The 27,076-nt window shown below is 48.6% G+C and overlaps 2 protein-coding genes across 3 annotated transcripts; one reads left to right on the forward strand and one right to left on the reverse strand.

Moving 5' to 3' along the window:
- Positions 1-1,651: 1,651 nt before the first annotated feature.
- pdgfrb (platelet-derived growth factor receptor, beta polypeptide) lies at positions 1,652-21,756 on the reverse strand. Of its 2 annotated transcripts, none has more exons than XM_067247916.1 (23): positions 21,625-21,756; positions 13,042-13,099; positions 12,442-12,720; positions 11,964-12,221; positions 11,494-11,624; positions 11,035-11,200; positions 10,236-10,416; positions 9,741-9,856; positions 9,305-9,428; positions 8,768-8,976; positions 8,319-8,413; positions 8,056-8,185; positions 7,837-7,941; positions 7,332-7,442; positions 7,000-7,159; positions 6,468-6,634; positions 6,118-6,236; positions 5,503-5,625; positions 5,077-5,188; positions 4,409-4,508; positions 4,119-4,224; positions 3,651-3,925; positions 1,652-3,249 (listed from the first exon to the last, which is right to left on the reverse strand). In XM_067247916.1, the coding sequence occupies exons 2-23, from the start codon at positions 13,079-13,081 to the stop codon at positions 3,105-3,107; spliced, it is 3,252 nt and encodes a 1,083-aa protein (XP_067104017.1). In that variant the 5' UTR covers positions 13,082-13,099; positions 21,625-21,756; the 3' UTR covers positions 1,652-3,104. The 2 variants fall into 2 exon arrangements, with proteins under 2 accessions (XP_067104017.1, XP_067104016.1); XM_067247915.1 differs by having other exon boundaries at positions 8,056-8,188.
- A 2,393-nt stretch (positions 21,757-24,149) lies between these two features.
- On the forward strand, positions 24,150-26,985 carry cdx1a (caudal type homeobox 1a). Its single transcript, XM_067248103.1, has 3 exons — positions 24,150-24,507; positions 26,441-26,589; positions 26,866-26,985. The coding sequence occupies exons 1-3, from the start codon at positions 24,150-24,152 to the stop codon at positions 26,983-26,985; spliced, it is 627 nt and encodes a 208-aa protein (XP_067104204.1).
- Positions 26,986-27,076: the final 91 nt, after the last annotated feature.

Raw genomic sequence — 27,076 nt, forward strand, 5'->3', positions numbered from 1 at the left:
CCTCAGTGTGGAAACTCTGATCTGAGAGAGAAACGAGAACCAGGCCTGAGGAGATTCTGCTCCCTCACTTCCTCCTTTCAGCGGAGGGTTGAGAAAACAGTCTGGAGACAAATACTGTTTTAGCACAATCAGTTTAACTTCATACACGTATACATGCAGATGAGATGTTTTACTGCTTTTAAACACATGGCAAACAGGTTTGGGAACACTGATGTTTAACTTTTCAAGGACACTAACTTTTTGCACACTAACAGTCCCCAAAAGTTTTAACCAAACTTAAATAAATACAACAAAATATACTTAAAGTGAGAAAACAAACTACCAAGCACAGTGATGATCATGAGAACTACATTTCATTTACAAGGTGATCTGACTCTTCTGCTCTGAGACAGGAACGTCCTGTCTCCTGCTACAGGCCCTCCTGTAAGCCACTCTAGGACCCACTGCCGGCTGTTCACACAGTAGCTGCTAGAAGAGCATCTAAAACTCTAACTCTACTCATTGGCACCATTTGGGCCGTAAATAACGAATGCTACGAGAAATGTAATAAGTCATAATGCAAATAATGTTGCTAGAATTAAACTGAATTTAATAGGTAATTGATTAAAATAAATTACCTGTGCTAAACTCTGGTGTGTGTCTGGTGTCCTTCCTGATGTCTATGCTCCCTTGGGCCAGAAGGATGTCAGGATTCCCTCAAACCCACAACCCTGCTCTCTCCAGCTGCTCTTCCCTCCGCCTGTAGGGAACTGTGTCCCGCTGAAAAGGACAGGGAACAGAGAGGGATGGAGGAGGGGAGAGGAAGGGGATAGACACACTCCCACTGTCACACAGTCACACTAACAGACAGTTTGTTGTGACACAACATACTAATGGAGGTGTGTCTGATTGCCACTGATATGATCTGGAAGGGCTAGGGAGCAGTGGGGGTCTGGAGGGACAGGGTCTAGGCTAGGGAGCAGTGGGGGTCTGGAGGGACAGGGTCCAGGCTAGGGAGCAGGGGGGGTCTGGAGGGACAGGGTCCAGGCTAGGGAGCAGGGGGGGTCTGGAGGGACAGGGTCCAGGCTAGGGAGCAGGTGGGGTCTGGAGGGACAGGGTCCAGGCTAGGGAGCAGGGGGGGTCTGGAGGGACAGGGTCCAGGCTAGGGAGCAGTGGGGGTCTGGAGGGACAGGGTCCAGGCTAGGGAGCAGTGGGGGTCTGGAGGGACAGGGTCCAGGCTAGGGAGCAGTGGGGGTCTGGAGGGACAGGGTCTAGGCTAGGGAGCAGGGGGGGTCTGGAGGGACAGGGTCCAGGCTAGGGAGCAGTGGGGGTCTGGAGGGACAGGGTCTAGGCTAGGGAGTAATATAATGTACTGTAGCAGGTCTACAGATGTGAAGACAGATCTACCATATGGGGAATCTGGGCAAGTGCTCAGTGATTAGAGAATATATATTTATATTTTCTGGCTACATAAAAACTGTCTACACAAGGCTTGCTTGGCCCTCGATCTTGATAAGTATCCAATCAGAATTAAATAAAAGTTGTTTACAAAAAATTAAGTGCCCAGGGGCCCTTTGGGGTACTAATCTGGTCTTGGTGAAGACATATAAATAATAAGTTATATGTTGGCCAACACAAGTAAGGGAAAAAGCATAACACCAGCTCGCAAAAATTCACCTAAAACATTTATTTAATGTTCACATTAACATACAAAATACTGCATAGAAAAATACATTTGTAAAAGACATGAAAGCTTTGGTACCTTAGCGTGAGTAAGTACTCTCAGTGTTGTGCATTCCTAAATACTCTACAGTATAGGATGGTTACCATGGCTGCATATTGTCTGCTATATCATGTAACAAATATATACATACACATTTATTTTTGTGAATATATGAGTGGTGAGCAATGTGAACGTATGCATACTGTCAAGATACCTCATCTTATTAACCCTTCTATTGAAGGGTAGATCAGAATATACTATATCTACTAGATACTAACAGATCCGTATAATTTGTAATTCATTGTTTTATAAACTTTTATTCTATATACAAAATCACGTCAGTAACAAAATCAAACAACGTAAAGGCGTACCGTTTGATCGTACCCCGTGTGAAAATAAGGCAGTGAAATGCTTCCATGTACATGTACTCCTAGTTCTTAATACTACTACTAATTCTCTCTACTACTAGTTTCCACACTAATATATTTTGTATTCAAACAAAGGATTTACGTGTACCTCACCCTTCATTAACCTCAAACTTCAAGCTTCATCCCTTTGTGGTGAAAGTTGATGTAAAGTGCAGAACTTATAGTGTGGCTGTTACAAATGTACTGTATGACATGTTTAGCTAATTGTTGTTTAGCTAGTTGAGTATTTTTCTAATATAATCCCATACAGTAGTAAAAGTTCTGTAGCATGAATGCAGACCCTTTCTTTTATGATTACATTGAGATTCATAGAATATAAAAACATGGCTGATGAGAAAAGGAGACCGCTAATACGATCTTGTATTCAAACTGAAAAAGTTAACACGCACTATGATTGGAAAGGTTAACACGCGCTATGATTGGAAACTGAACACCCGTATTAGCAAGGGAACATTTGTGTCAACATATGAACCGTATTTTGTTCACATCATTGGAATGTAAATAAAAGTGATCATAAAAACAAGATTATCAAAGTCAACAACAAAGACTACTTTACTAACAAAAATATTATTATACGGATAAATTAGGCACTGGCTAAAATATTGATAAGTAATGAAGAAATCAACAACATATGAATAACACAATACCATGTCAGTGGAATCATTTACATTGAAATGCCATGTTTGAATAAAGGATAGCTTAAAAAAAACAAAAATCTTCAAAATCAAATGTATCATAACTTTTAGGCCTACATGTAGTGTTCCTGAACACCTAATTCCACATTCAAAGAAATGACTGATTTGTGATTGTGAAATTCATGATCGGATTTGCAACTAAAAGGTGCAGAGTTAAGTGCAAACTGTAATTTAGAAACATTGAACGTAACTTAGAAACTCCTCTCTGAGCTGCTTTTCAGGAATGCAGAAGGGATTTTCCCAGAGTTGGGATCTATTTTCCTATCTCTGTGTGGAAGGTTACAGGAAGCTGTCCTCTACTTCTGGCGTTCCAGAGGGCATCAACGGTATCTCTTCCTGGTTGGCGTCAAGCCTCTCATCTTCTGGAAACGTGTCTGATGTATGCTGGGAAATGGAGTCTGTCTCTTCCTCCAGGGACAGAGAACTGGAACCACATAAGAAACACATTACGATTCACCCTTGTCCTACAATCAAGATTCTCTGCAGAGTCTTCAACACAGAGGTTCTCAATGACTTATGTGTTCCTGGAAATACTGTCGCTAGAGGGCACTGTGGGCACTGTGGAGAACATTCACTGGGACTAAACATCTGTTCTACCCAAATAACGGTCTTCAAGCCAACTTGGCGAGTGTGTTTCATACGACTATAAACACAGTCCACAGACTGCTGAGGCCTGTGGAAGCCTGACTCCTTGAAAGAGGATACTGCCCTGCATGTGGGCCTGTGTGGGTGTCTCATTCAGTAAACCAAATATCCCTCATCTTTCTTTTCTGTTTATATTCTCTGCCGCTTGTCTCCGACAGTCAGGCAGGATGTCGGTCATACCTTGAGTCTGCATCTGGGATGGCTTCTTCAGGCTTAGGATCAGGAATGGGAATGATGTAGTCGTTGTAGGAAGGAGGCCGGTCCAGGCTGTCCTCTGGGCTGGAGAAGCTGGGGCTGTGATAGGGGTTGGGGAAGAGGGTGGGGTCGGGGATAGAGGCAGGCCCGATGGAGGTGGGGGTGAGGGCGGTGGGGAAGGGGGAGGATGGCCTGGTCTTGGTCCGTGCCACTGCTGGATGGTCGCTCTTGAAAAAGCTGTCGTTGACCTGGAAGTATTTCTGCACCACGGTGAAATGAATCAATCACTCACTTTACTGCGAGGGGTTATGTACACTACCAGCTGACATGTAAAAATGTGTTTTTGATGGATGTCGCAAGTCAGTGTACAGGCAGTCTAGCCATGTTGTGTGGTAGTGAGCTGTTGTTAGCAGGGTGCTTTTGGAGCAGAGGATGTGTGTATAAATAGATCACCTTTTTATAGCTGTCTGTCAGCATGTTCCCCATGGTCTGCACCAGAAAGGAGAACTCAGGCCTCTTCTCAAACTTCTCCTCCCAGCACTTCTTCATTACCTCGTAACTACAAGAATCCCACAAGAAAACATTCCCAGGTTCCTTTTAGAGGCTGTTTTACAGCACTCAAGAAACACGGTGATGCTCACACACAATGTACGGTGCCACACTTTGGTGAGGGTGAGGGTTGGGAAGGTGTGTATGGATGGTTAGGATGGTGTGTGTAGATGGTTGTGGTGGTATAGACCTACACTTGTTCTGATGCGTGGGCAGGCTTGGCCATGCGGTAGCCCCTCTTCAGAGCGCTGTAGAACTGCTCGTTCATGGGGATGTCTGGGTAGGGGGTACCCCCTAAAACAACACATATTTGTAAATATTAGAGGTGTTTTCATTTTCCAATACGCTTGCACAGATTTCTGAAGTCATGTTATGCGTGAGACATTTGTTTATTGCATGGGCTTTGATGGAGTTTTGGTGCTATCCTCTTGTCCTTACACTTTCCTACCACAAGGGGCAAACCAGAGTTAACATGAATCATTATTACTCAGAAACATCTGCAGTCTAACAGAGAGTCCAGATTGGTCCTGAAGACATATTATAGACTGAACCCTAGAGGCAATGAGCTAAATGGTCCCAAAAATACACCCCAAAAATGTGAAATGTTCTGTGACTGTCAGGAATATTGTTATAGATGTGAGGGAGTCAGGTGGCTGAGCGGTGAGGGAATCGGGCTAGTAATCCGAAGGTTGCCAGTTCGATTCCAGGTCATGCCAACTGACGTTGTGTCGTTGGGCAAGGCACTTCACCCTACTTTCCTCGGGGGAATGTCCCTGTACTTACTGTAAGTCGCTCTGGATAAGAGCGTCTGCTAAATGACTAAATGTAAATGTATGGAAACAAGCTGGCTGGTCTCACTGACCGAGGGTGAAGATCTCCCAGAGCAGGATGCCGTAGGACCAGACGTCAGACAGGCTGGTGTAAAGGTTGTGGAAGATGCTCTCTGGGGCCATCCACTTCAGGGGCAGGAAGGTCTGGTGGGGCCAGGAAATCAGACAGGGCTCACAGGTGTGTTTCACACTTTACACAGGGTTAGAAAGAGCGTGCTGAGCAGTGCTTAAATGTAACTGTAAAAATGTGGGTCTGTCTGCTCTGAAACAGGTGAATAGCATTGTGGTCTTGACCTCCTATCAGTCTCCTCTTGGCTTGTTTGTACAGATGTTTCACCAACAAGTATATTATTGTTGAATATTTGTACACTTTACAAACTATTTAACTCCACGCTTTCAGAAGTGTGAATAAATGTATCTCCCAGTATGGTCAGGTGTTCTGTGTGTGGGAGACTCACGCTGCCCTTGGAGATGTAGTTGGAGTCGTGCATGATGTCCCTGGCCAGGCCAAAGTCACAGATCTTCACCAGCTTGCCCTCGCAGATCAGCACGTTCCTGGCAGCCAGGTCCCGGTGCACACACTGGGGAACCACAGCACCAGAACATGGATCACACACACCGGGGAACCACAGCACCAGAACATGGATCAGACATACTGGGGGAACCACAGCACCAGAACATGGATCAGACATACTGGGGGAACCACAGCACCAGAACATGGATCACACACACTGGGGAACCACAGCACCAGAACATGGATCACACACACTGGGGAACCACAGCACCAGAACATGGATCAGACACACTGGGGAACCACAGCACCAGAACATGGATCACACACACTGGGGAACCACAGCACCAGAACATGGATCAGACACACTGGGGAACCACAGCACCAGAACATGGATCAGACACACTGGGGGAACCCTTCAGACACACTAACCCTTCACGCAGGGCTAATGAGGTCATCTCACTGCTTGAGTGAAAGCTACACATCCTTTTTTTCCAGCTCAGTTTAGATCTGGTTGAGGAGGATGTCTGTACTGAAAGTGAGTGAGGGAGAGGCAGCCTACGTTCTTGGAGGCCAGGAAGTCCATCCCCTGGGCCACCTGGTAGCTGATCCCCAGCAGGTCCTCAAAGCTGAGGGTGGTTGAATCACTGAGGCCCAGGGCTGCATCCACTCTGCTCTGGCCTAGACACACACAACAACAACAGCAACCAACGTGATGAGCCGGAAGACATGAATGGAAACAGGACAAATGCGATCGTTTTGCAGACGAAGGTAACATGGACCAGGTGTCTTACATCTAGACTGACAAAGCTTCGCCTGTTTCGGGAACTGTCGTTTGTTTTCGGTCTGGGTCTGTGTTGATGGAAAGACAGACTGAGATGTGCTCTGAGTGGTGGTGGCTGGGGTCAGTACCTTGCTCCTGGTAGAGGTCTTGCTGGTAGGGAGACTCGTACGGAGAGGCCTGGATGTCAGCGTATTTGATGGTGTCTTTCTGCTCCTGCATGGGCATGTACACGGTGGGCTCGTCCTTGCTCATGTCCATGTAGCCCCCGTCACACTCGCTGCCAAACGACACGTAGCTGAAGGAACAACATGGTGATATCAGGAAATGGAACCGTAACTTAGATGCTCAGAGGTGCTTTTTAAATGTGTTTAATGTGTTATTTGAGGGCTGAATAAAACAGAAATACATTTGAATACCGCTACCCAGCTAACTCAAACCCATTCTTCCTCTATGGTATCATCCCTGCTAGTTCGTTCCCATTCTTCCTCTATGGTATCATCCCTGCTAGTTCGTTCCCATTCTTCCTCTATGGTATCATCCCTGCTAGTTCGTTCCCATTCTTCCTCTATGGTATCATCCCTGCTTGTTCGTTCCCATTCTTCCTCTATGGTATCATCCCTGCTTGTTCGTTCCCATTCTTCCTCTGGGAGCGCTGCTTACCCTTTCCTCTGGCTGACTGGAGTGCTCCCTCCAGACTCCCGACACCCAGAGTCCTCCTGGCTCTTCTCAGCGTAGTACTGCAGGAAGGTGTGCTTGTTCCTGTGCAGGTAGTCCACCAGGTCACCGTAGCGACAGTACTCCGTCACCAGGTAGAGGGGCCCTGAATCGTGATTTAAGATTTGATCACCAAACCAGATATCGCTGAGGAACTGTCTTAGTGTGGTTCAAGAACTCAAGAACCAAAAAAGGGGACAGTTAGGTGTCACATCATGCACTGTGAAAACATACAGTTGCAACAATATGGAGTGTATACTGTGTTGTGGGCAGCTCACCCTGCTTGGTGCAGGCCCCGAGCAAGTTAACGATGTTCAGGTGAGGACCAAGGTGGCTCATGATTTTCAGCTCCGACATCAGAGCCTGGGTCTCACTCCTCCTGGCAGTGGCTGTGTGTGTGTGTGTGTGTTAGAAGGGAGGGAGAAGTGGCTCATTATGAAAGGAATTATATTGTAAACTGCTCAGAATGGAGAAAGACTTCAGTAAATGGCAGAGTGTCAGCTTTCCAGGGTAGCCTGGAAACGGTGTATTCATGCCTTGCCAAGTCAGACAGGTGGGCATGAGCTGCAGCAGAACGGCGGGCTAAAGCTCAACAGGGGACCAGGCTAGCCAGCCCCCTTTGTCGCTAGCGCTTTGATAAGATTTTGACCCGCGCATTAGAAAACGATACCAAGAAAAACACATGATGCTTTTGCAAAGTAGCATAGAACAAAGACTTAATTAAAGACATTATTTGAAGGGATTTGAGGATTTACTGTTTTGTGGTTTTCTCTCACCACATACATTTGAGCATTTTCACAGCAACCTTTGTGCTGGACTGGGCGTGACTCAGGCCGTACGCTGTCGCCTCGACGACCCGTCCAAACGCTCCTGATCCTAGGGTACGACCTGGAACGACGAGACAGATCAGGTCAACAACAGTGTTGCCTGTGTTAAATGTATGTCAAATCTATTTAAGTCTATTTAAATGCTGCAAAGTGTATTTGCAGTGAGTGTTCTCACCCAGGACCAGGCTGTCGCGTGGCATCTCCCAGCCGTGGTCGTAGGGCAGGTGGATGGGGTCCACGTAGATGTACTCATGGCCGTCCACACTCACAGACTCAATAACCTTCCACCTGATCTCATAGCGGGGCTTCTGGGGAAATCCCAGTGTTTAAAAAAAGGAAAAGTCAAACTGGATTGTAAAAGTTGTAAACGGCATCAACCAAAAAGGTTTGCAAAGTCCGTTTTATTACACGCTCTGTATCGTTGTGTTCTAGCCTCACCTTCCTCCACACCGCGATGAGGATGATGATGGAGATGATGATGATGGCCACCAAGGCTAGGACGGCCGCCAGCACTGCCACCTGGGAGAATAGAGCTGGGACATAGAACACATGCAGAACGTCTACGGTCAGAGGTCTCCAGAGGGGTCAGAGGTCACCAGAGGGGTCAGAGGTCTCCAGAGGGATCAGAGGTCTCCAGAGGGGTCAGAGGTCTCCAAAGGGGTCAGAGTTCTCCAGAGGGACGTTCAGAAGGTTTGGTGGTGGTCTAAGGTGGGATCAGCTAAGATCTAGGAGCGTGCAGAGAACTAGTCTGGTGAAGTGGACTCTACATTGTACCTGACTAAACCCTGACAAAACAAGCTGATAAGATGAATCTGGGTCTCCAGGCAGGCAGAACACAGACCCGTTGAGAGACCAGTCAGGATGGGAGGCAATGTGTTGACACCTACCGTTGGAGACCAGTTTGACATCTCTCCGTCGGACTCCCCCCTCGTTGCGGGCCTCGCAGCGCAGGGTCCACTGCTGGGGCTTGTGGAAGGTCACCTGACTGCGCACCTGGCCCACCTTACGGCTCTCGTTGAAGGAGGTGTTGGTCTGAACGCTCAGTGTGTCTGGGTCAGGCGCCAGGGGCTTCCAGGCAGTGGTCCGGTTACTGCACCTGACGTAGGCAACACCAGACCGTCACCATGACAACACCACAGGTGTTAGCACAGAAGGATCTACACACAATACACGTTTTTTTTTAACTGTTTCTCCTGAAACAATTATTCTTTTGCGAAGATATGGCTGTTGTTGGTTAATCTTACTTTGAAGTTGAATTGTAGTGTGTGGAACGCCCCCTATTGTTTAGTGTGAGATGTGGCAGTAACAGCTATTTTGCTTGAATGATTTTCCTCTGCACATTACAGTAATCTGGCTTGTTGGACAAACAACACATGCCAAAACAGAAGCGAATCTCGCTGCAACACGTTTTGAGGACGACTCACTTGAGCATGCTGTCACAGCTGTACCAGAGGATGGAGGGGGTGGGGACTCCCTCGGCGACGCACGTCACCGCGTGCTTCTTCTCAGGTAGGTGGTGGTCTGACAGGTCTGAGATCTGAGCCGGAACTGCAGACAGGGAGGGCTCAGCCCCTCTACAATGTAGGATTCCCTGACTCTAACCTATTCTAGAATGGATTATCCAATGACCCTAACTCATTCTAGAATGGACCTGACCTTATTTCATTCTAAAATGTGTGATCACCTGACCTGAATCCATGACTTCTACTCATTTTGACCACAGCCAATATGTATGTGCTTACTGTATCAGATCATTGCATCAACTCAATAGCAGACTTCCTAGTAGTTTGGATTCTCAGAGAGGAAAACAGGAAGATGAAACAAAAACTGCGACAAAGACACACAGCGATGCTCTCTCACCTTTGACCTCCAAATCAAAGGTCACCTCCTTGGTGTCATCGTCGTTGGTGACGAGGAGAGTGTAGAGGCCTTTCTGGTCCACCCTGACCCTGACTAGCGTCAACACGGTGACGTACCTGGGGTAGCAGAGAGAGAAACATCAGTCTGGATGAACACTGGTAAATATCGTTCTAGTATCTGATTGGCCACTTGACTGGGGCCTAGTTCCCTCAGTGAAACCTCATCTGTTTATAGTTCCTGGCGGGTGTTGATTGAGTGGGTCTGGCTGAGGTGGCTTCTGTCTGTGCTCTTATCTGAGTTATGGTCTTGTCTGGCGCTGACTGACAGGAGAGGGCCCACTCTGACAAGGACAGCTCTGTCTCTGAGGCGTTTCAAACACCTCAGCGCTGCAGAGGCTGATTGCTGGTGGGTATTCATCATCACTCAGCAGCTGTGGGGCAGCTGACCCGCGTCTAGCCACCACAAGTCACATGACCGAACGTTGTTCCGTCCCACCTGGTTTCGTTCTCCTGGCGCGTGGCGATGGTGTTGTCTCCGGTGATGGTGGCGCCGTCTTTGCTCCAGCGGATGCGCGGCGGAGGGTAGGCTTCGATCTCCACCCTCAGCTCCACGTTCTCGTGCCACCGGGCTGAGACGTTGTGCTCCTGAGCGGGGCGCGCCGCCACAAAGCCTTGTTCTGGAGGGAGGGAGGGAGGGAGGGAGGGAGGGAGGGAGGGAGGGAGGGAGGGAGGGAGGGAGGGAGGGAGGGAGGGAGGGAGGGAGGGAGGGAGGGAGGGAGGGAGGGAGGGAGGGAGGGAGGGAGGGAGAGAGAGGGGGCACCAGTCATGTCTTGTTTGTGTGGCTCTTCTTCGAGCGATGCAGTCGCACCACAAGGGATCGTTTGTGTCTGTTCTGCAGAGCCTACCCTAACCCACATCTACCGTGGTCATGACTGGCACAGCCTAACCTAAACCCGAACCCAAAATGACGTGGTTACACAGTAATTCAAGGAACACAGGACTCCTCGTTTCCAGGGTTACGGGTCTATGCATTGAGCCGGCGAAGAAGTAGACGTTCTCAGTGTGGCGTTGAGAGACAGACTGCCCGCCACTATGAAAGAGGACAGTCTCATTGTGTTTAGGTTACTCTGGCCCTTCCATAAATAGGACACACATCAGTGAACTTAGAGTAAGCCTCCTCGGACACGTCGACTGCTAACCCCCCACTAGCCATCTATCCATCCACTGTTACTGGAGTCCTCTGGCTCTTTGTCCATGCTTTGCTTTCTCTGTTCCTCTCCCTTGTCCTGTCTTACCCAGGACGGTGATGTTGACGGTGGCCGTGGCGCTCTGGTCCTGCACGCCCTCGTGGACGTGACACACGTAGGGGCCGCCGTGGGCCAGCGAGGCCCTGGGGATGAACAGGCAGGAGCGCATGCTCACGGTCGACAGCACGTCCGTCAGGGGCTCGATGGAGGTCACCTGGGCGAGGGAGAGGGGGAGAGGGGCGAGGGGGATGGTGGGGGGAGGGGATGAAGAGGGGGTGGAAGGTTCCCTTCACTTCACATTGTGAGACAACCAGAACCGTGCTTTGTGAGTGGGAGCGACTATCTAAGGTGTGGCTCGGACATCTTGATGCCATTAAGGCTTTGTTATGATCCTCGCGGGGATCGGCTATGTGTGTGTGTGTGTGGGGGGGGGGGGGGGGGGGATGAGAAACAGCAGGCTCTTGTCTCACTCCTCTGTTCCGCTCCGTCCGTCTCCCTCCCACTCACCTCCCTGCTGGGGTGATCCCAGGAGAAGAAGACCAGCTCCACTCCGTGGACGGTGCAGTTGACGGTGAGGGGCTCGCCCTTCTTCAACACCGTCTTGGACGCATTAATGTAGGCGTCTATGGCCTCCGGGACTGAGGCAGGAAGGGTGTGGAGGAGAGAGGGAGAGAGAGAGAGAGAGAGAGAGAGAGAGAGAGAGAGAGAGAGAGAGAGAGAGAGAGAGAGGGGAGGGAGGGAGCGGACAGAGAGAGAGACAGACACAGAGAGGGGGAAGGAGAGAGATCGACCCAGATGGGAGAAGATGGGAGTTAGAGAGACCCGTTCTTTTCGCGGGACAGTTTTATCTGAAGGAACATTAGCGCTGTCGGGAGCTAACTAAAGGCAGCATATGCAGGATCAATTCTGTACTGTACCCAAACCAGCTGTGTGAATAGTCCGTTTGTGAAACTAGTAGGTCCAGACGGAACACCTACCGACGATACTGAAGACGTAGAAGGCCTGGGACTCCTTCTCCTGGCCGTCCAGCTCCCCTCGGCACACGTAGGTGCGGTCCTCCAGGGCAGCCTGGAGGCCCTGCGTGGGGAGGAAGTGGCCCTGCAGGGCCGCTCCACTGTCCTTCTCGTACAGGGTCACGTTGATGCGGGGGTCCGTCACCAGGCATGGGATGATGCCCAGCTCGCTGGTCTTGGTCACCATGCCATGGGGGTTCTCTATGAACCACACCTCAGGGTCTGGGAAGGGGACAAGGGAAGGCAGGGGAGAGGGGGGGATGGGTTTACTGTTATATGGCAGAGGTAGTACCAGACCTTTTGTAACAGAACAAACTTAATTTTTTTTTACTGTTTGTCATCGAGCCTTCAACATGCAGTGTGCCCGGAGGGTTGGATTTGAACATTACTAAGTCGGTGTCAGATTTCCCCAAAAAGGGATCCAAATTCTGATCGGACTGACCTGGAACAAACACTGCCACCTCCTCGGTTTCCTCAGCCTGTGTCAAACACTCGTACACCCCTGTGTGTTCCCATGTCACGTTCTCCAGGATCAGAACCGCAGAACTGTTCCTCTGTTCTACCCGGAAAAGAGGAACATCCTCCTGGCGACGAAACCTCCAAGTAGCCAATCCTGAGCCAGAACAGCTGATAGTGAGAGAGGACCCGGCTGCTACGACAACCTGGCTGTCGCTAGGGGTGAGCACCAGGCAGTGGAAGTTGGGGCAGAAGAGAAGTATGGCTGTGGAGAAGACACAAACAGGAAGAGGTCAGGTCAGGGGTCAAGCTACACAGTGCAGGGGTCAGGGGTCAAAGTTTCAGATAACAGAAACAACCAAAGATATCCATTGATTGATCTATTCCAGCTGGCACAGTTCTTAGGCCTCCATAATAAACTCCTCCCCCTCCTTTCATATTCACCTCCTTCCCTTCTCACTTACTCCTCCCCTCACCTCCTCCACTGACTCCCTCCCCGATCTGCTCCCTCCTCTCCCCTCCCCTCCACCCCTCCTTCCCTGGGTGCTGGGCCTTCCATAGAAGGGCTCGCTGCAGCTGATCTCACCTGTGAGCAAGGCCGTCTGCCGGAACACGAGCCCTTTCATGATGCTCCTGGCGGCAGGCTGCAGGGACAGAACAACAGCACTGTTACAGGGCTACGTAAACAACAACAGAACTACGTCAACAACAGCAGATTTGGTTTATCAAGTGTTACAATACACACATACACACACTCACACACACTCACACACTGGACAGCCCAGGTGTTTCCAGAAGAAGGCCCGAACATGTATTTCATTTTTCTCTATCAGAGATGTTAAGATTTAACACCTCGGGGGGCAGATTTAACCTGGAAGGGGGGGGGGGGGGGGGGTGCAGATCAGACCGTGGGAGCTTAAAGCCTACATCAAATATCATTATTGCACAATTTGTTCCATGATCATGGTTTCTGGTTTCCAACCACATATCAGGGTAGTTGCGTACTGCAGCAGGGAGTTCAGAGTTAGTCAGAAGGAGGTGATGTTCTTGTTGGTTGGTTGGACACAGTAAGGAGGCACATTCTGGACAGTCTAGTTCAGAAGTAGTACAAGAGCGGAGACCAACCAACCAGCAAGAATGTTTCCCCCTTCTGACTAACTCTAACCTCCCTGTTGCGAAACGCAACTTCCCACAACTGTTCAGATTTGTGAGATTTATCTGTAAATATTTTAAAATTACAAATTTACTTTCGTGTCTGCTGTCTGCCAGACTTGTTCGAGGACTCTGGGAAACATCCCGCTCAGCCCCAGTATCTGCACACAGTATTGGATCCAGATCAGCGGGGTTACACAACCTTGTGGTCCTCGTGCAGGGAGAGGTATGCGAAGCCTGGCTGCACACGGACAGAAGGACGTTTCACAGGAGGTTTTGTTCTTGTTTTGCCACCATTGCATCTGATAACAAACAGGTCAGTGTGTGCTGCCCCCCTCCCCCAGCCAAGCGCTGCTTCCAAACTAAACTGCTCCCCCATCGCACGGTCCTTCTTAATTGGATCTATTTTCATGCAAACAAAGAAGATGAAGGAATTAGGACATCCAAACCAACAACAACTATGTTGTCTCCCGGCCAAAAACTTGTATTGGTAGCAAATCCCTCAGGGTGCCAGTATCAAATCAAAACTCAACTGTGATTTGTTATGAGGGAAGTGAGATTGCTTGCGCAGTTTAAACATAGGCTAGAGAGGTTACAGCTCATTCCTCGTTGACCACTGCCAGCCTATGAGAAGGCAGTCAACTATTTAGGAGTAAACATCTTTTGGGACAATGAGCCACTTCAAGACTGTCCACGGAAGACCAGTCAAAAGAGAAACGAGCTAACCCTTCCTTTATCCCTGACAGAGAGACAAGGTGGCCCTAACCCTGTCCACAGGAAGAGAAGTCTCAACTGAGAGACGAGAGGGAGAAGGAAAAGGAGGAGTCAGTGTAATTCATTCCTTCAAGGGTCTTTGGCAACATGTGTTTTGAAAAAGCTGAAATGTTTTGTTCTCTATCTAAAATCTCTTAAGTTGTTCATGACTAAGACAAATGAATACGTATGTAATAAAGACATATGAACACGACTGTGGAGATGACGCACTGGAAAAAGGATGCTTGTGAGTCATCACTCTAATCACATACAGCTTGAGTGTCTCAACAGATCCCCCTTCTGCGCCCAACCCTCTTACATGTACTGTAGGCATGCTCGCACGCCCAGCCTCCTACATGTAGGCATGCTCGCACGCCCAGCCTCCTACATGTAGACATGCTCGCTCTCCAAGCCTCCTACATGTAGCCATGCTCGCTCGCCCTGCCTCCTACATGTAGCCATGCTCGCACGCCCTGCCTCCTGTTTCCAATCAAGAGATAAGGGGGGTTCTGGTCTGTGCTGGGCCACGAGGGGTACTGTCCCTACAAGCCATGTGTCAAGCTTGATTGTTTTACTTCTCATGGCAAGCTAACACTGTTTCTCTCTCACACACTCCTACATAAACACACATGTAAACAGTCACATGCAGGCATACACACATGAACTGGTGCTTGTCTACACAGGCATGAACAAGCTGCACACACACACACACACAGAGAGCACACACTCATCAAGCCTGTGACCTCCCCACCCCGGCACACACACACACACATCCCTCTCTGGTGCGGGGTACAGTTCACGTTCCCACAGTGATGTTCTGGAACTTTCCCAGGACCGCTGATACTCTGGGGAGGAGGCAGGACGCGCCGGGCGGGACCAGACAGTCCCAGAGGGCCGTGCTGCTGCAGTCAGAAGCTGTGCATCAACGTGAGCGCCACCTCTGACAGTCTGGTGACGGTCATGCACGTGTCACTTGATTACAGGGGTCACAAACCCTGCTTAAGGTTAGTACTGTAGAACCCTGTTTTTGCACAGTTTTTACCTGCAAATTAAAAGTCCTAAATTCGCAAAGTACAGTATAGCAACCAAAGACCTTTGAGGATAACTATCACTGGTACTTTGCGGTGTGTGGACATGGCAGTATATTTTGCCCATCTGGACATACAGTATGTGTGTCAGTATGGGCAGATGCATGCAGTCAGCTCTTCCTGAATTCCGACCCCCCCGATGCAGTCATTTTAATAAATCACACTATAAATATGGGGTTAAATCCACATTCTTCCTAGCTATATTTGAAGATACACTAACTGGGGATGTGTTTCTAACAATGCTCCCATCCCTGGTCTTGGTCCTGGGTTAACGGAACACCTAAGTGTTTTCAAGTGGGATGTCACTGGAATCATCACGCAGGATGAACTGCGAGCTACAAGTCCTCCCCAGGGACGCTGGGAAACTCATGGCTGCATGACCCTTCCCAGCGTTCATTACCAGCCCCAGCACACTGACTATCTCCTCCTGCCTCGGACCTGTCTCATCCCACAGCCTACGCACTGTCACGTGTGTGTACGGTACGCGGGAGAGGATGTGTGTGTGTGTGTGTGTGTAAATCTGCTTCCCTAAGTAGTCAGCTAGCTGGACATGCATCTCCTGGGATGATCTATATATACTGGGATTATCGTTCTATACTGGGGTTGTGTGCTGTATTTAAACATCTGGCATTGATGGAGCTCATGTGTAGGCAGGAAACACTTTCACAATCCCATTTCAAACGGAATGTTTGCCTTTCTGCGTCCATCTCGAGGGGAAAGAAAAGAAAATCGTGTTGAAAAAAAAAACATGAATCAAACATGAGAGTAATCCAACAACTTCCTTAAGCACAGCTGGAGAGTCTTCACTTCCTGTCTTGGGAAAAGTGTGTGGGTGTGAGGGAGAGAAGCACCAGAGAGGCTGCACACCACCCCAACCCCTGACCAGACACACACACAACACACACACACACACACACACATACGGCACAGAACAGCACATTTTCTGTAGAAAAATCCCCACCAAGTTACCACTGCATAGTGCAACACAACTCAGAACGGAACACAGGCAGACCCCCATGAAAAACATCTCCAAACCACAGCAACAGAACAGCACAGCAGATGCTGAGCAGACAGCCAGAACAGCCTTTACAAACACACATGGAATGGAACAGGAACAGAACATAATCTCTTTCCACTCATCACTAAATACACTGTGAACAATACTCATAAAAATGTCCAGCTTTGATATACTTGATAAGGTGATATACTTATGTTATATGATTCAGTGACACTGAAAGCCCGGTTGTATTAGGAGATGTAGATGGATATAGAACACACAGAACCCTACTGTATATGGATATAGAACACACAGAACCATACTGTATAGATGTAGAACACACAGAACCATCCTATATAGATGTAGAACACACAGAACCACCCTGTATAGATGTAGAACACACAGAACCATCCTGCATAGATGTAGAACACACAGAACCATACTGTATAGATGTAGAACACACAGAACCATCCTGTATAGATGTAGAACACACAGAACCAAGCCGTAGATGGACGTCCCTCTCGTCATCCCACTCCTCCAGGAGCCTATTTGAGACCACAGCTCAGAAGAAAGGCTTTGGCATGGTCCATGGGAACACTGGATCCACAGTGTCCTTAAAAACAAACGTTTTTAATTTGTGCTGGTGGACAGAACAGCCCCCAGAGGTCCTCTGGTCCCCAACTCCCTCAGACACCAGAAAACGAAACAATAAAATCAAAATACAAAGGCGTGAAGATATAAATCGCGAGACAAGCAACATTAGATCAAAACACTTTACTGTCTGAGAATTTAAAAGACGCTCAGTTAAGTGTGTGGTTGGCTCTGGACCCCAACTCTTCTAGTTACACTGGAACTGAACTCTTGAAGTTATCTGTCAGATCAAGGGAGGATCTCCAATAAAGGGAACTTTATGGACGTTTCTGAACCAAGGGTTGGAAACTAGTTGTTGAATTGTTCCACAACCCCCTAGACTCCTCAACACTTCAGATCCTTTTTGTTGTTGTTACATATAATTATAATTGTCTGATCACATAACCTGCCGAAACCGCCTACTCTTCTTAGCCTAACCCAACCTACCCTAACCTACAGTGCCCAGTGTCCTGTCCCAGACAGCAGAGAGGGGCACGGAGGTGAGCTAGTGCTTCTGGGAAATCTCAGGGTTAAAGTCTCAGATGTGGCTACTGTCGTTTCACATCATTTTAACGATATCTTTCAAACACTTTGGTTTTTTTGGGTAGGACAGAAGGAAAACGTTTATTCTTTTTTTATGTGACACTTAGAAGTTAATTGAAACCATTTTGTGTGACAAACTAGTAATGAAAACATTTCCTCTCTTTAAAATGTTAATGTATTTAAAACAACATCCAGGTACTTTGTAAAAGGCAACACCCTACTAGAATAATGTGTTAAACCCAGGCCATAGCATGTAGAAGACAGCTTGCAGATATCTCTGATGAACTCTTCACTTCCTGCTCATGAAGGTACCGGATGTAGTGGCCTTAAAAGGTCACACACACACACACACACACACACACACACTCACACACACACACACACGCACACACGCACACACACACACACACACACACACACACACACACGCACACACACACACACACACACACACGCACGCACGCATGCACACACACACACACACACACACACACACACACACACACACACACGCACGCACACACACACACACACACACACACACACACACACACACACACACTCACACACACGCACACACTCACACCACATGCACACACACATGCACACATTAACACATAGACACACAGCATGGTTGTCCACTACGCCTTCCTCATCTGGCTTGCCAAACACACCTCCCTCCTCTCCCTTCTCCAAACACTTCAGGGAATAGCCCCCTCCCACCCCCCTCCCTCCCACCCCCCTCCCCCCCCCCCCTCCCTCCCACCCCCCCACCCCTGCCCCGTGAGAAAAAGAGGACGCCTACGCCCCCCTCCACCCCAAAACACACACACACACACTCACACTCACACACACAACGAAAGAAAAAGAAACAGCTGAATACAATTATGGCTCTGACTGACTGGCTTTAAATTCCTCTTGTTTTCCATGACGGCTTCCAAAAACAAAGCGGAAAGAGAAAGAGGAGGAAAAAAGAAAACAAAAAAAGTTGCTAGTTTTGTTGATTTTACATCTCAGCTAATTGTGTTTATATGATTTGGGTTTTTTTCCCATTAAGTTTTACAAACAGGCTAGATATGGTATACTGTAGCCAGTATCCCACATTTGTCTTGAGAAGGAGACAGTTCACACACAGTCAAGTCTGTCAGAGAAACAGGGAAACACTGAAGCTATTCAAGACTAAATAATCTTATTTTCCTTAGTGTGAAACATCTTATCGCTAAAAGAAACACCATATATTTTCTTTGCCCTTCTGGCCTATTCCTGTGTTTTGGTTGGAACAGGGCTGGTGAACACTATTGAATGAAAGACAGTGTCACTAGAACAATGACAACTACCCAAACTGTCAGACCAGCATGGCCAGAAAGAGCGATGGTACTGGTTCATTACTAGTTCACTGCCTTGAGGCCACCCTCTCATCTGACACTCACACAGACACATCTCCCATCTCCCCCTCAGTGGTTCTCCCCTGACGACGGCTGGCCCTGTTCTCTAAGATGTGGTGCAGCTGTCTGTCAGAGCTGTGTGCGTGTGTGTGTGCGTGTGAGTGAACGAGAGAGTGTGTGCATGTGGCAGAGTGTGTGAGAGTGTGTATATGAGAGAGGGTGAGAGTGTGGAAAAGCAGTGCGTGAGAGTGTGTGTGCGCGGGAGAGTGTGTATCAGAGTGTGTGTGTGTGTTTGTGAAGAAGAGGGGCACGCCAGGACAGGGTACGCCTCCTTCGACACTCTTCCATCAGCACTGCTCCTCGTTAAGCAGCCTGTGTTTCTAACGAGGGTCAGGGTTAGGTCTGAGGAACCACCGGCCACAAGGACACTCATCCTGAGTAGCTTGCAGGCTCTAACAGGATGGAAACAGCATTCCGGCCTCCTGCCCAGGCCAGCCAGCTTGGCTCTTAGTATGCTGCTGATACAGCATGAGTCAGAGTGTTATTGACCACCGGTGAATGTTGCTTGCGCCGTCTATGTGCCGACGCTGGCCAGGTGGGGTCTTTCATACAGTAGATTCATGTCAGCAGTGTGTTGTTATAATCAAATGTGTACTCTAGGATCACACACGGGTATGTTTGCAGCATGGCCAGAGTGTAAAGCACATGTCCTGTTCTGCTGACATTGACACTGTTGAGGTCTGCTGGATTTGTGGTGCTGGTTTCAATATTCTCAGATTGTCCCTGGTGATGGTAGAGACTGTATGACTTGGTCGTTTACTGACTTTGACTGACTAACTGTTGGTTTTGCATAGGAATAAAATGAAAACAAGATAGCTGGATAGGTAGCGATTTCCCTTACAGACCCTTAAAAGATTAATGGGGGAAATTCCCTCAACGTGAAAAAACAGAAACATTCAGAAATTCTTGAGAACACAAACCTGTGTGTCAAGATGACTCACAAATCCTCTCATGCAAAGGTTTGGGATTGGAAACAGCTTGAGGAGGAATATGTTCTAGAACAATGACACAGCAAAAATATTATAGATGCATTTTTGCTTTTTTCTCTGTTCTGGACATGATCCTCGCCCCATAACAGGATCTGTTTAAAGACCACATCTGTGTTACAGCGTGTGAATGTTCCACCAGCGGGGATCACTAACCCAGAACGCTAGCGTACCGCGCTCCATCACACGTGACCGAAGACACATTCAGGTGGTGAACATCTGTCTGACTACAACTCAAGACCAGCACTCACTCATCTGACTGACATGACATCAGAGAACATACATGTACTGTGTCTTACTGCAGTAACTGAAACATTCAAGGTATTTTTACTTTGTTGAAGTCAAGTGTGTTTTATGCTTGGATGGTAATGTTTATTTCAGACAGATGCTTTTGTCTGGCTGTACAATCACTCTGTGTGATGTGTGAGAGGCACACTAGCACCTGTGCCAAAGATACATTATCATACAGTATTAATGTTTATGTAAACACATTAGCGTGCCTCTACAATCTGTGGTGCAGATGAGGATGAGTAGCAGCAGAGAGGATGAGGACCAGCAGAGAGGATGAGGACCAGCATAGAGGATGAGGACCAGCAGTGAGGATGAGTAGCAGCAGAGAGGATGAGGACCAGAAGTGAGGATGAGTAGCAGCAGAGAGGATGAGGACCAGAAGTGAGGATGAGGACCAGCAGAGAGGATGAGGACTAGCAGAGAGGATGAGGAACAGCAGAGAGGATGAGGACCAGAAGTGAGGATGAGGACCAGCAGAGAGGATGAGGAGCAACAGTGAGGATGAGTAGCAGCAGAGAGGATGAGGACCAGCAGAGAGGATGAGGACCAGCAGAGAGGATGAGGACCAGCAGAGAGGATGAGGGTAGAGACACCATGGGGCCAGAAGACAACTGTTAGCAGTAAACCCCAACAGTAGAGGATAATTCGAGAGGCTGTTAAAAAAGCTGTGGGAGTCGGATACTCCTGGATGCCTTGTCAAACAAGCCTGCTTGTGAAAGTGTAAACGCAAGTTGCAGAGATTTGTGTGTGTGTGTATGCATGTCTTTGTGTATGTGTGTATACATGTCTTTGTGTGTGTGTGTGTGTATGCATGTCCTTGTGTGTGTGTGTTCCAATGAGAGGCTGTAAAACACTGTCACCAAAGGATCCGTAATGTTTGAACAGGTTCCCCATGTTAGCAGCCTCATTCAAATGTGTGAAGTAAACAAACACTTTGGCCAGCCTGTGGTTTACAGACATAACAACACACACACACACACACACACAGAGACACACCCATGCAGACACCCACACATGCACACACATACTCATGGCCAAAAAAACGATCACCATGGAGCCCATCTAAGCTGAAGTAATACCATAATACTTCAAAGCCTATCAACCACCTAAGTATTTTTCATGTAAATAATGGTGTTTAAACTCTAAATCCATCCTATGAAGAGGGAGACAAGGGGTTAGGGTTACCGGAAGATAGCAGTCCTACACTGGCAGTCTGTCATACACCCTTCATGCCCTGTACGGGGCCTGTTCCTACCCTCTGTAAAAAAGTGAACAGCCTCCTACCTTCAGTGTGTTCTCAGACGTGTTTAGACTATCACAGGATGGTCCCGTCTCTCAGGTTGAGTGTGTCTTGTTTTGTTCCTCTCTCTGTCTTTCCCTCTCTCTCTCTCTCTCTCTCTCTCTCTCTCTCTCTCTCTCTCTCCCAGCCTGGTGTCTTCCCTCTCTCTGCTGGAGGAGTGGTGTGGAGGGTGGGCCGCCTCCGTCTGAGCTCCGAGGGGCTGGGTCCAGCCTGCTCTCTGCCTCGCTGGGAGAGGCGGGGCTACACCACTCAGATGTGCCGGGTTCGGAGCCAGAGGGGGCACGGGGGGTGGGGTGGGGGGGTACAGGGGGCGGGTGTGTGGGGGTACATGGGGCTCCAGGGAGGGGATAAGAGGGCTCGGGGAGTGGGGGGCAGGGGGTGCGGGAGGTGCGGGGTATAGGGGGCTCAGTGGTTCTCAGTGACGGGGGTGGATGGGAGGGGGGGGGGGGTAATCTGGAGTCTACCGGAGAAGAGCTGTTCAGAGCTTTGTTTATTTAGTCAAATCACAGCCAAGGGGCTTTCCTCTTCTCTTTGCTCTCTTCTTTTCATTTCTATTGTTTTCTCTTTTTTTCTTCTCTTCTCTTCTCTTCTCACACCCAGCCTGTGACACTCTGGAGTGTGCTGGTGGTCTTGCACTCCTGCAGCACATGCAGAGAGTTAAGACACAGAGAGAAGGGGGAGACAGAGAGAGAGAGAAGGAGGGGGGAGACAGAGAGAAGGGGGGGGGAGACAGAGAGAGAAGGAGGGGGGGAGACAGAGAGAGAAGGAGGGGGGGAGACAGAGAGAGAAGGAGGGGGGAGACAGAGAAAGAGATAGAAGGGGGGGAGATAGAGAGAGACACAGGAATAAGGGCGAGAGAGATATCAGAGACAGAGAGACAGTTAAAGTGAGAAGGATGGTAGAGAGAGAGATAGTGAGAAAAGAAGAACTCAAACTGAAACCAAGTGAAACATGTTTGTTGTCGTAGTTTGCAGCTCATGTTTCTGTGGGGTTCTGTCCCAGCAGGGTAGAGCAGGCACTGACCTGGAACTGCTCAGGAGCCGTCTCTAGTAGCAACAACAACCTGGACTGCATGTCGCCCTTCACCAAAATAAAGAGAGAGAGCGAGAAAGAGGGAGAGAGAGAGAGAGAGAGCGAGAGGGAGGTAGAGAGAGAGAGAGAGAGAGAGAGAGAGAGAGAGAGAGAGAGAGAGAGAGAGAGAGGGAGAGAGAGAGACGGGGAGAGGGTTAGAAAGGCCTTTAGAATGAAAACAAGAAAGCCTCTCTTTCTCCAGAGAATAACTCAAGTCTCCATTCACACGTCTCGTCAAAGAAAGAGAAACAGGAGGCCACGGACTGCGGGAGGTTCATGTGTAACGCTGCTGCTCTGCTCTCGACTCAAAGTCATCTTCCTCACACGCGCTTTCACACACTGCGTCATGCATTAACGCGTTCCGAGCAAGGGGGCCCATGTGTCCTGTCAGCCGTCCTCCTCTTCCTCCTCTCTGCCTCTTCCCTGGAGACTGTGGGCCGTTCATTACCCTGCCAGCTGAGCTGAGGGTGGGAGGTGACCAGAAACACACTCTCCTCTCTAATTCCCTCTAATGTGAGAGCCAGGCTACAGTAATGAAAGACCAGTGTGTGTGTACACCGATGTGTGTGTCTGTGAGTGTTTACGTGTGTGTGTGTGTGTGTGGGGGGGGGTTCTGTCTGTGTGTGTGAGGGTGTGTATGTATGTTTAGGTGTGTGTCTAACTAACTCTGTGGTTCTCTGTGGGGCGTAGAGAGATGGCATAAGAAAAGAGGTATGTAGGAAGACAGCAGTACACCTTACTGTTCCAGACTGTTCCAGACTGTTCCAGACATCCTTTCTGAATGTTTCGGTTGAATGACGGTTGTGTGGCTTCAGCTGATGCTGCAGGTTCAGATCCAGATGTGTTGTCTTGGTTCCTTCTGACAGATGATGATCACTAATGGAAGTGTAGATGTTGACTGCAGTCTGGCAGGAACGCTTCTTGTTCCTGGATTGACTACGGTGTCCTGACCCTGTGTACCAAGGGTCTAAGAAGGCTGTCTCAATATTGACACAGAAATCCAGATCAAATGTTTAAAGTATATATTCTATATATACTATATAAACTCTCTAACCTCGACCTGCAGACAGCTCCAGCAGTATGTTCTTCTCTCTGTCACGGATGTGTGGTGCCCTCTTGTGGACACCGTGGACACAACACAAACACGGCCACATGGTACACATTACACACCTAAAGTGCCCCTTGATCAGGTAGTCAGCGCTTGACACCAGGTAGTTTACCTAGACATCAGCGGACGCACCCTAGAAAGAGACAGCCGCCAGAGGGAAGGATTAGCGGGGGGTGTCCATGACGTCACACTGTTCCTGGCTGTTCTGGACAGATATATAAAGGTGTGAAGTGGACAGGAGAGAGACAGAGTGTGATAAGGTGTAAACCCTAGAGAAAAGTGTTCCTACTTCTTGTTTCAGACCATGTGCTTGGGGCTTGATTGGTTGAGATGCAGGTGAGCTACTCTCTAGACGGGAACCCTGTCATGTACCCGCTGGGCTGCGTGAGTCAGACTGGGAACAGCCAGGGCATTCCTGCGCCGTGTCCTTGGGGAGATTTCCCTGGTTATCAGCACGTCACAGGAGACCTGCTCCTCACCTCAGCCTCCTGGGGCTCCGCGGCTCTCCCTCAGGAGGAGTGGGCATCGCACGGGGCCTGGGCCGCCCCCCGCGCTTCCCCAGACCTGACCCAGGTCCCACGCTCCACACCGGAGGGTCTCTCGTCTCTGGACTCGCCGGCCAGCCAGGACTCTTTCGGGAGATCCTCGCTTGACTGGAGCAGAGATCACCTGCACAGCACCAATCCAGGTACTTTGTGTTTCCAGTGTTTCTACCTGCTTCTTTTCTTCTCACCGCAGTGCTTGACTGAGGCTCGGCTCCAACTTAGCAGCCGGGCGGTGGAATTGCTGCTCATCTCCATTTTAAACGGTTTAGGATTGTAACTGATTGAGGCTGAGGCAGTAAAATAAGTATTTTACGATAAAATAAAAATACGATGAAAGATAAATAGTTGTGTTTTATAAGTCAGAAGTTGTCGTGTTTGACATCTGAGGAGTTTTCGTATTCATACATTTACATTACATTTATTCATTTAGCAAATGAGCCTTCCAAGAGAGAGCTTTACAAAAGTGCATAGGTCAATGATCATGAACAACGAGACGCCCCCAAAACATTGTGGGTAGCCAAAACATGAAGCATACATTGTGAAAAGCAAATAAGTGCCAATGGGTAGAAACATAAGAGCTCAAAAGTGCAGACACGGTTGGTGTATATTTGGCAACACTTCCTGTCCAGATCTGTTTTTTTTAACTCCTTAACAGGCATAGCAGTTGCACTTCCTCTTTGGAAACATGATTCAAACACGCTCACTCAGTATCCACGGAGATAAGAAATGCAATATAGTTATCTTAAAAACAAATACGCTCAGTTTGACTCACTGGGAAGTTTAGAAAGAGTTTATCTGTGTTTGCGTGTGTTCTTTTATCGCAAATCTTGTCACAATCTTCTTGAGAATGAACGTCACGACATGAGGGATGATTGATTGTGTCTACGTGGGACACCAGTTCCCTGCAGGGGGACAGGACACATATCGATGACACAAACGACGGATTACTAATTTAAAAAATCTAAAATATTGCACAATATGAACTACACCCTCTCATACTCACACATATTTGTGTCATACTGACAGTGGAGCCCAGAGTGTGTGGTTACACACCCTCTCTGTCTACTCAGCGCTGACAGGCTGAGAAGATAACACTGACACAAACTGACATTTTCACACACACAGGAGGTGACACGGGAGATAACAGTGATGGAGGCTGGACCGGACTAAGTGTCCCAGTGTGACTGACTGAGTACCAACTTACATCAACATAAGACTCCTCAAGCCTTATCTGTGAGTGTGTAAGTGTCTGTGTGTGTGTGTGTGTCTGTGTGTGTAAGTGTCTGTGTGGGCATGTGTGTGTATGTGTGTGTAAGTGTCTGTGTGGGCATGTGTGTGTGTGTGTGTCTGTGTGTGTGTGTGGGCGTGAGCCGGTGTTTTTGTGTGTGTGTGTCCCCTCACCCTGCTGTGATCAATTCACTGACAAGACTTCTCCGGATCAATACCCTTAACCTGACTCACCCTACCAGGCACCGTGTGTGTGTGTGTGTGTGTGGACTATGTACACACTTGAGTATGTCAACAGCCCTCGTGAGGAGCCAGTCTAGCTGTGGAGCCAGGCTAGGCCCGTTCTGAGTAACATGATTAATACAGGTTGAGGCCCGGCTGGGCGCCACTTTGACTGGTGGGTTGAGCCCCAGCCAGCCGCGTCCATCCCTGTCCTCAGGTCTGATTCACTCACCTGGTGCCTCATTAACACTGGAACTGCAACCCAACAGCCTCCTGCTGTTTCCTCCTGAATGTGTCAAACTTCAGCTTTCGTCACGACTCATGAAATCAGTCTGTATGAGAGATTCACTGACGCCTGTGATACAAACAGGAGTCAAACTCTATATAACGAGTGACATTGTTCCAGGGTTTCAGTGTCTGACCATGCTGTCATAGCATACTTGGCGTTTCATAAGAACGCCATGGTTTGTTATATTTGTTGTTCTTGCTAATGAATGAATGAATCATTCCGTTTCTTAGGTGTATATATTATATAGTGCTTTGCATAAATGTGCTTCATATAGAGCTGTATGTGCTTTACATGGTTGCTAATCCACATGGCTTGTTGACTTGTGTTTGTGTTGTCAGGAGGGAAGACCAGGACCAAGGACACGTATCGCATGGTGTACACCGACCACCAGAGGCTGGAGCTGGAGAAGGAGTTCCACTACAGCAGATACATCACCATCAGGAGGAAGGCTGAGCTGGCCACCGCTCTCAGCCTCTCAGAACGACAGGTACACACACACATACGCACGCCCACATACACACACACACATATACAGGCACGCCCACATATACACACACACACACGCACGCCAACACATACACACACACGCACGCACACCCATACACACACACACACACATATATACACGCACGCCCACATATACACACACACACACACATACATAGGCAGGTCACTTATCGCAAACAGGAGACTCAGGAGAGAGGCGAACAGACAGAAAAGTGTTCAGTGGTGTGACAGTGTTGTTCTGTCTGTCCCTGTGCAGGTGAAGATCTGGTTCCAAAACAGACGAGCCAAAGAGAGAAAACTGAGCAAAAGGAAGCTTCAGCTATCCCAGCATGCTTCCATGATCCCGCCCCCCCACACAGACACCAAACGTCCTTGACAACCTGTCCACGGCAACCAAACCCTACAGTAAAGATATGTTATCAGATGCTGAATCGATGTCTGTTATAGAGAGATACTAGAGGAAGTGT

This window comes from Osmerus mordax, chromosome 12, assembly GCF_038355195.1.
Source record: "Osmerus mordax isolate fOsmMor3 chromosome 12, fOsmMor3.pri, whole genome shotgun sequence".
Classification (NCBI taxonomy): Eukaryota; Metazoa; Chordata; class Actinopteri; order Osmeriformes; family Osmeridae; genus Osmerus; species Osmerus mordax.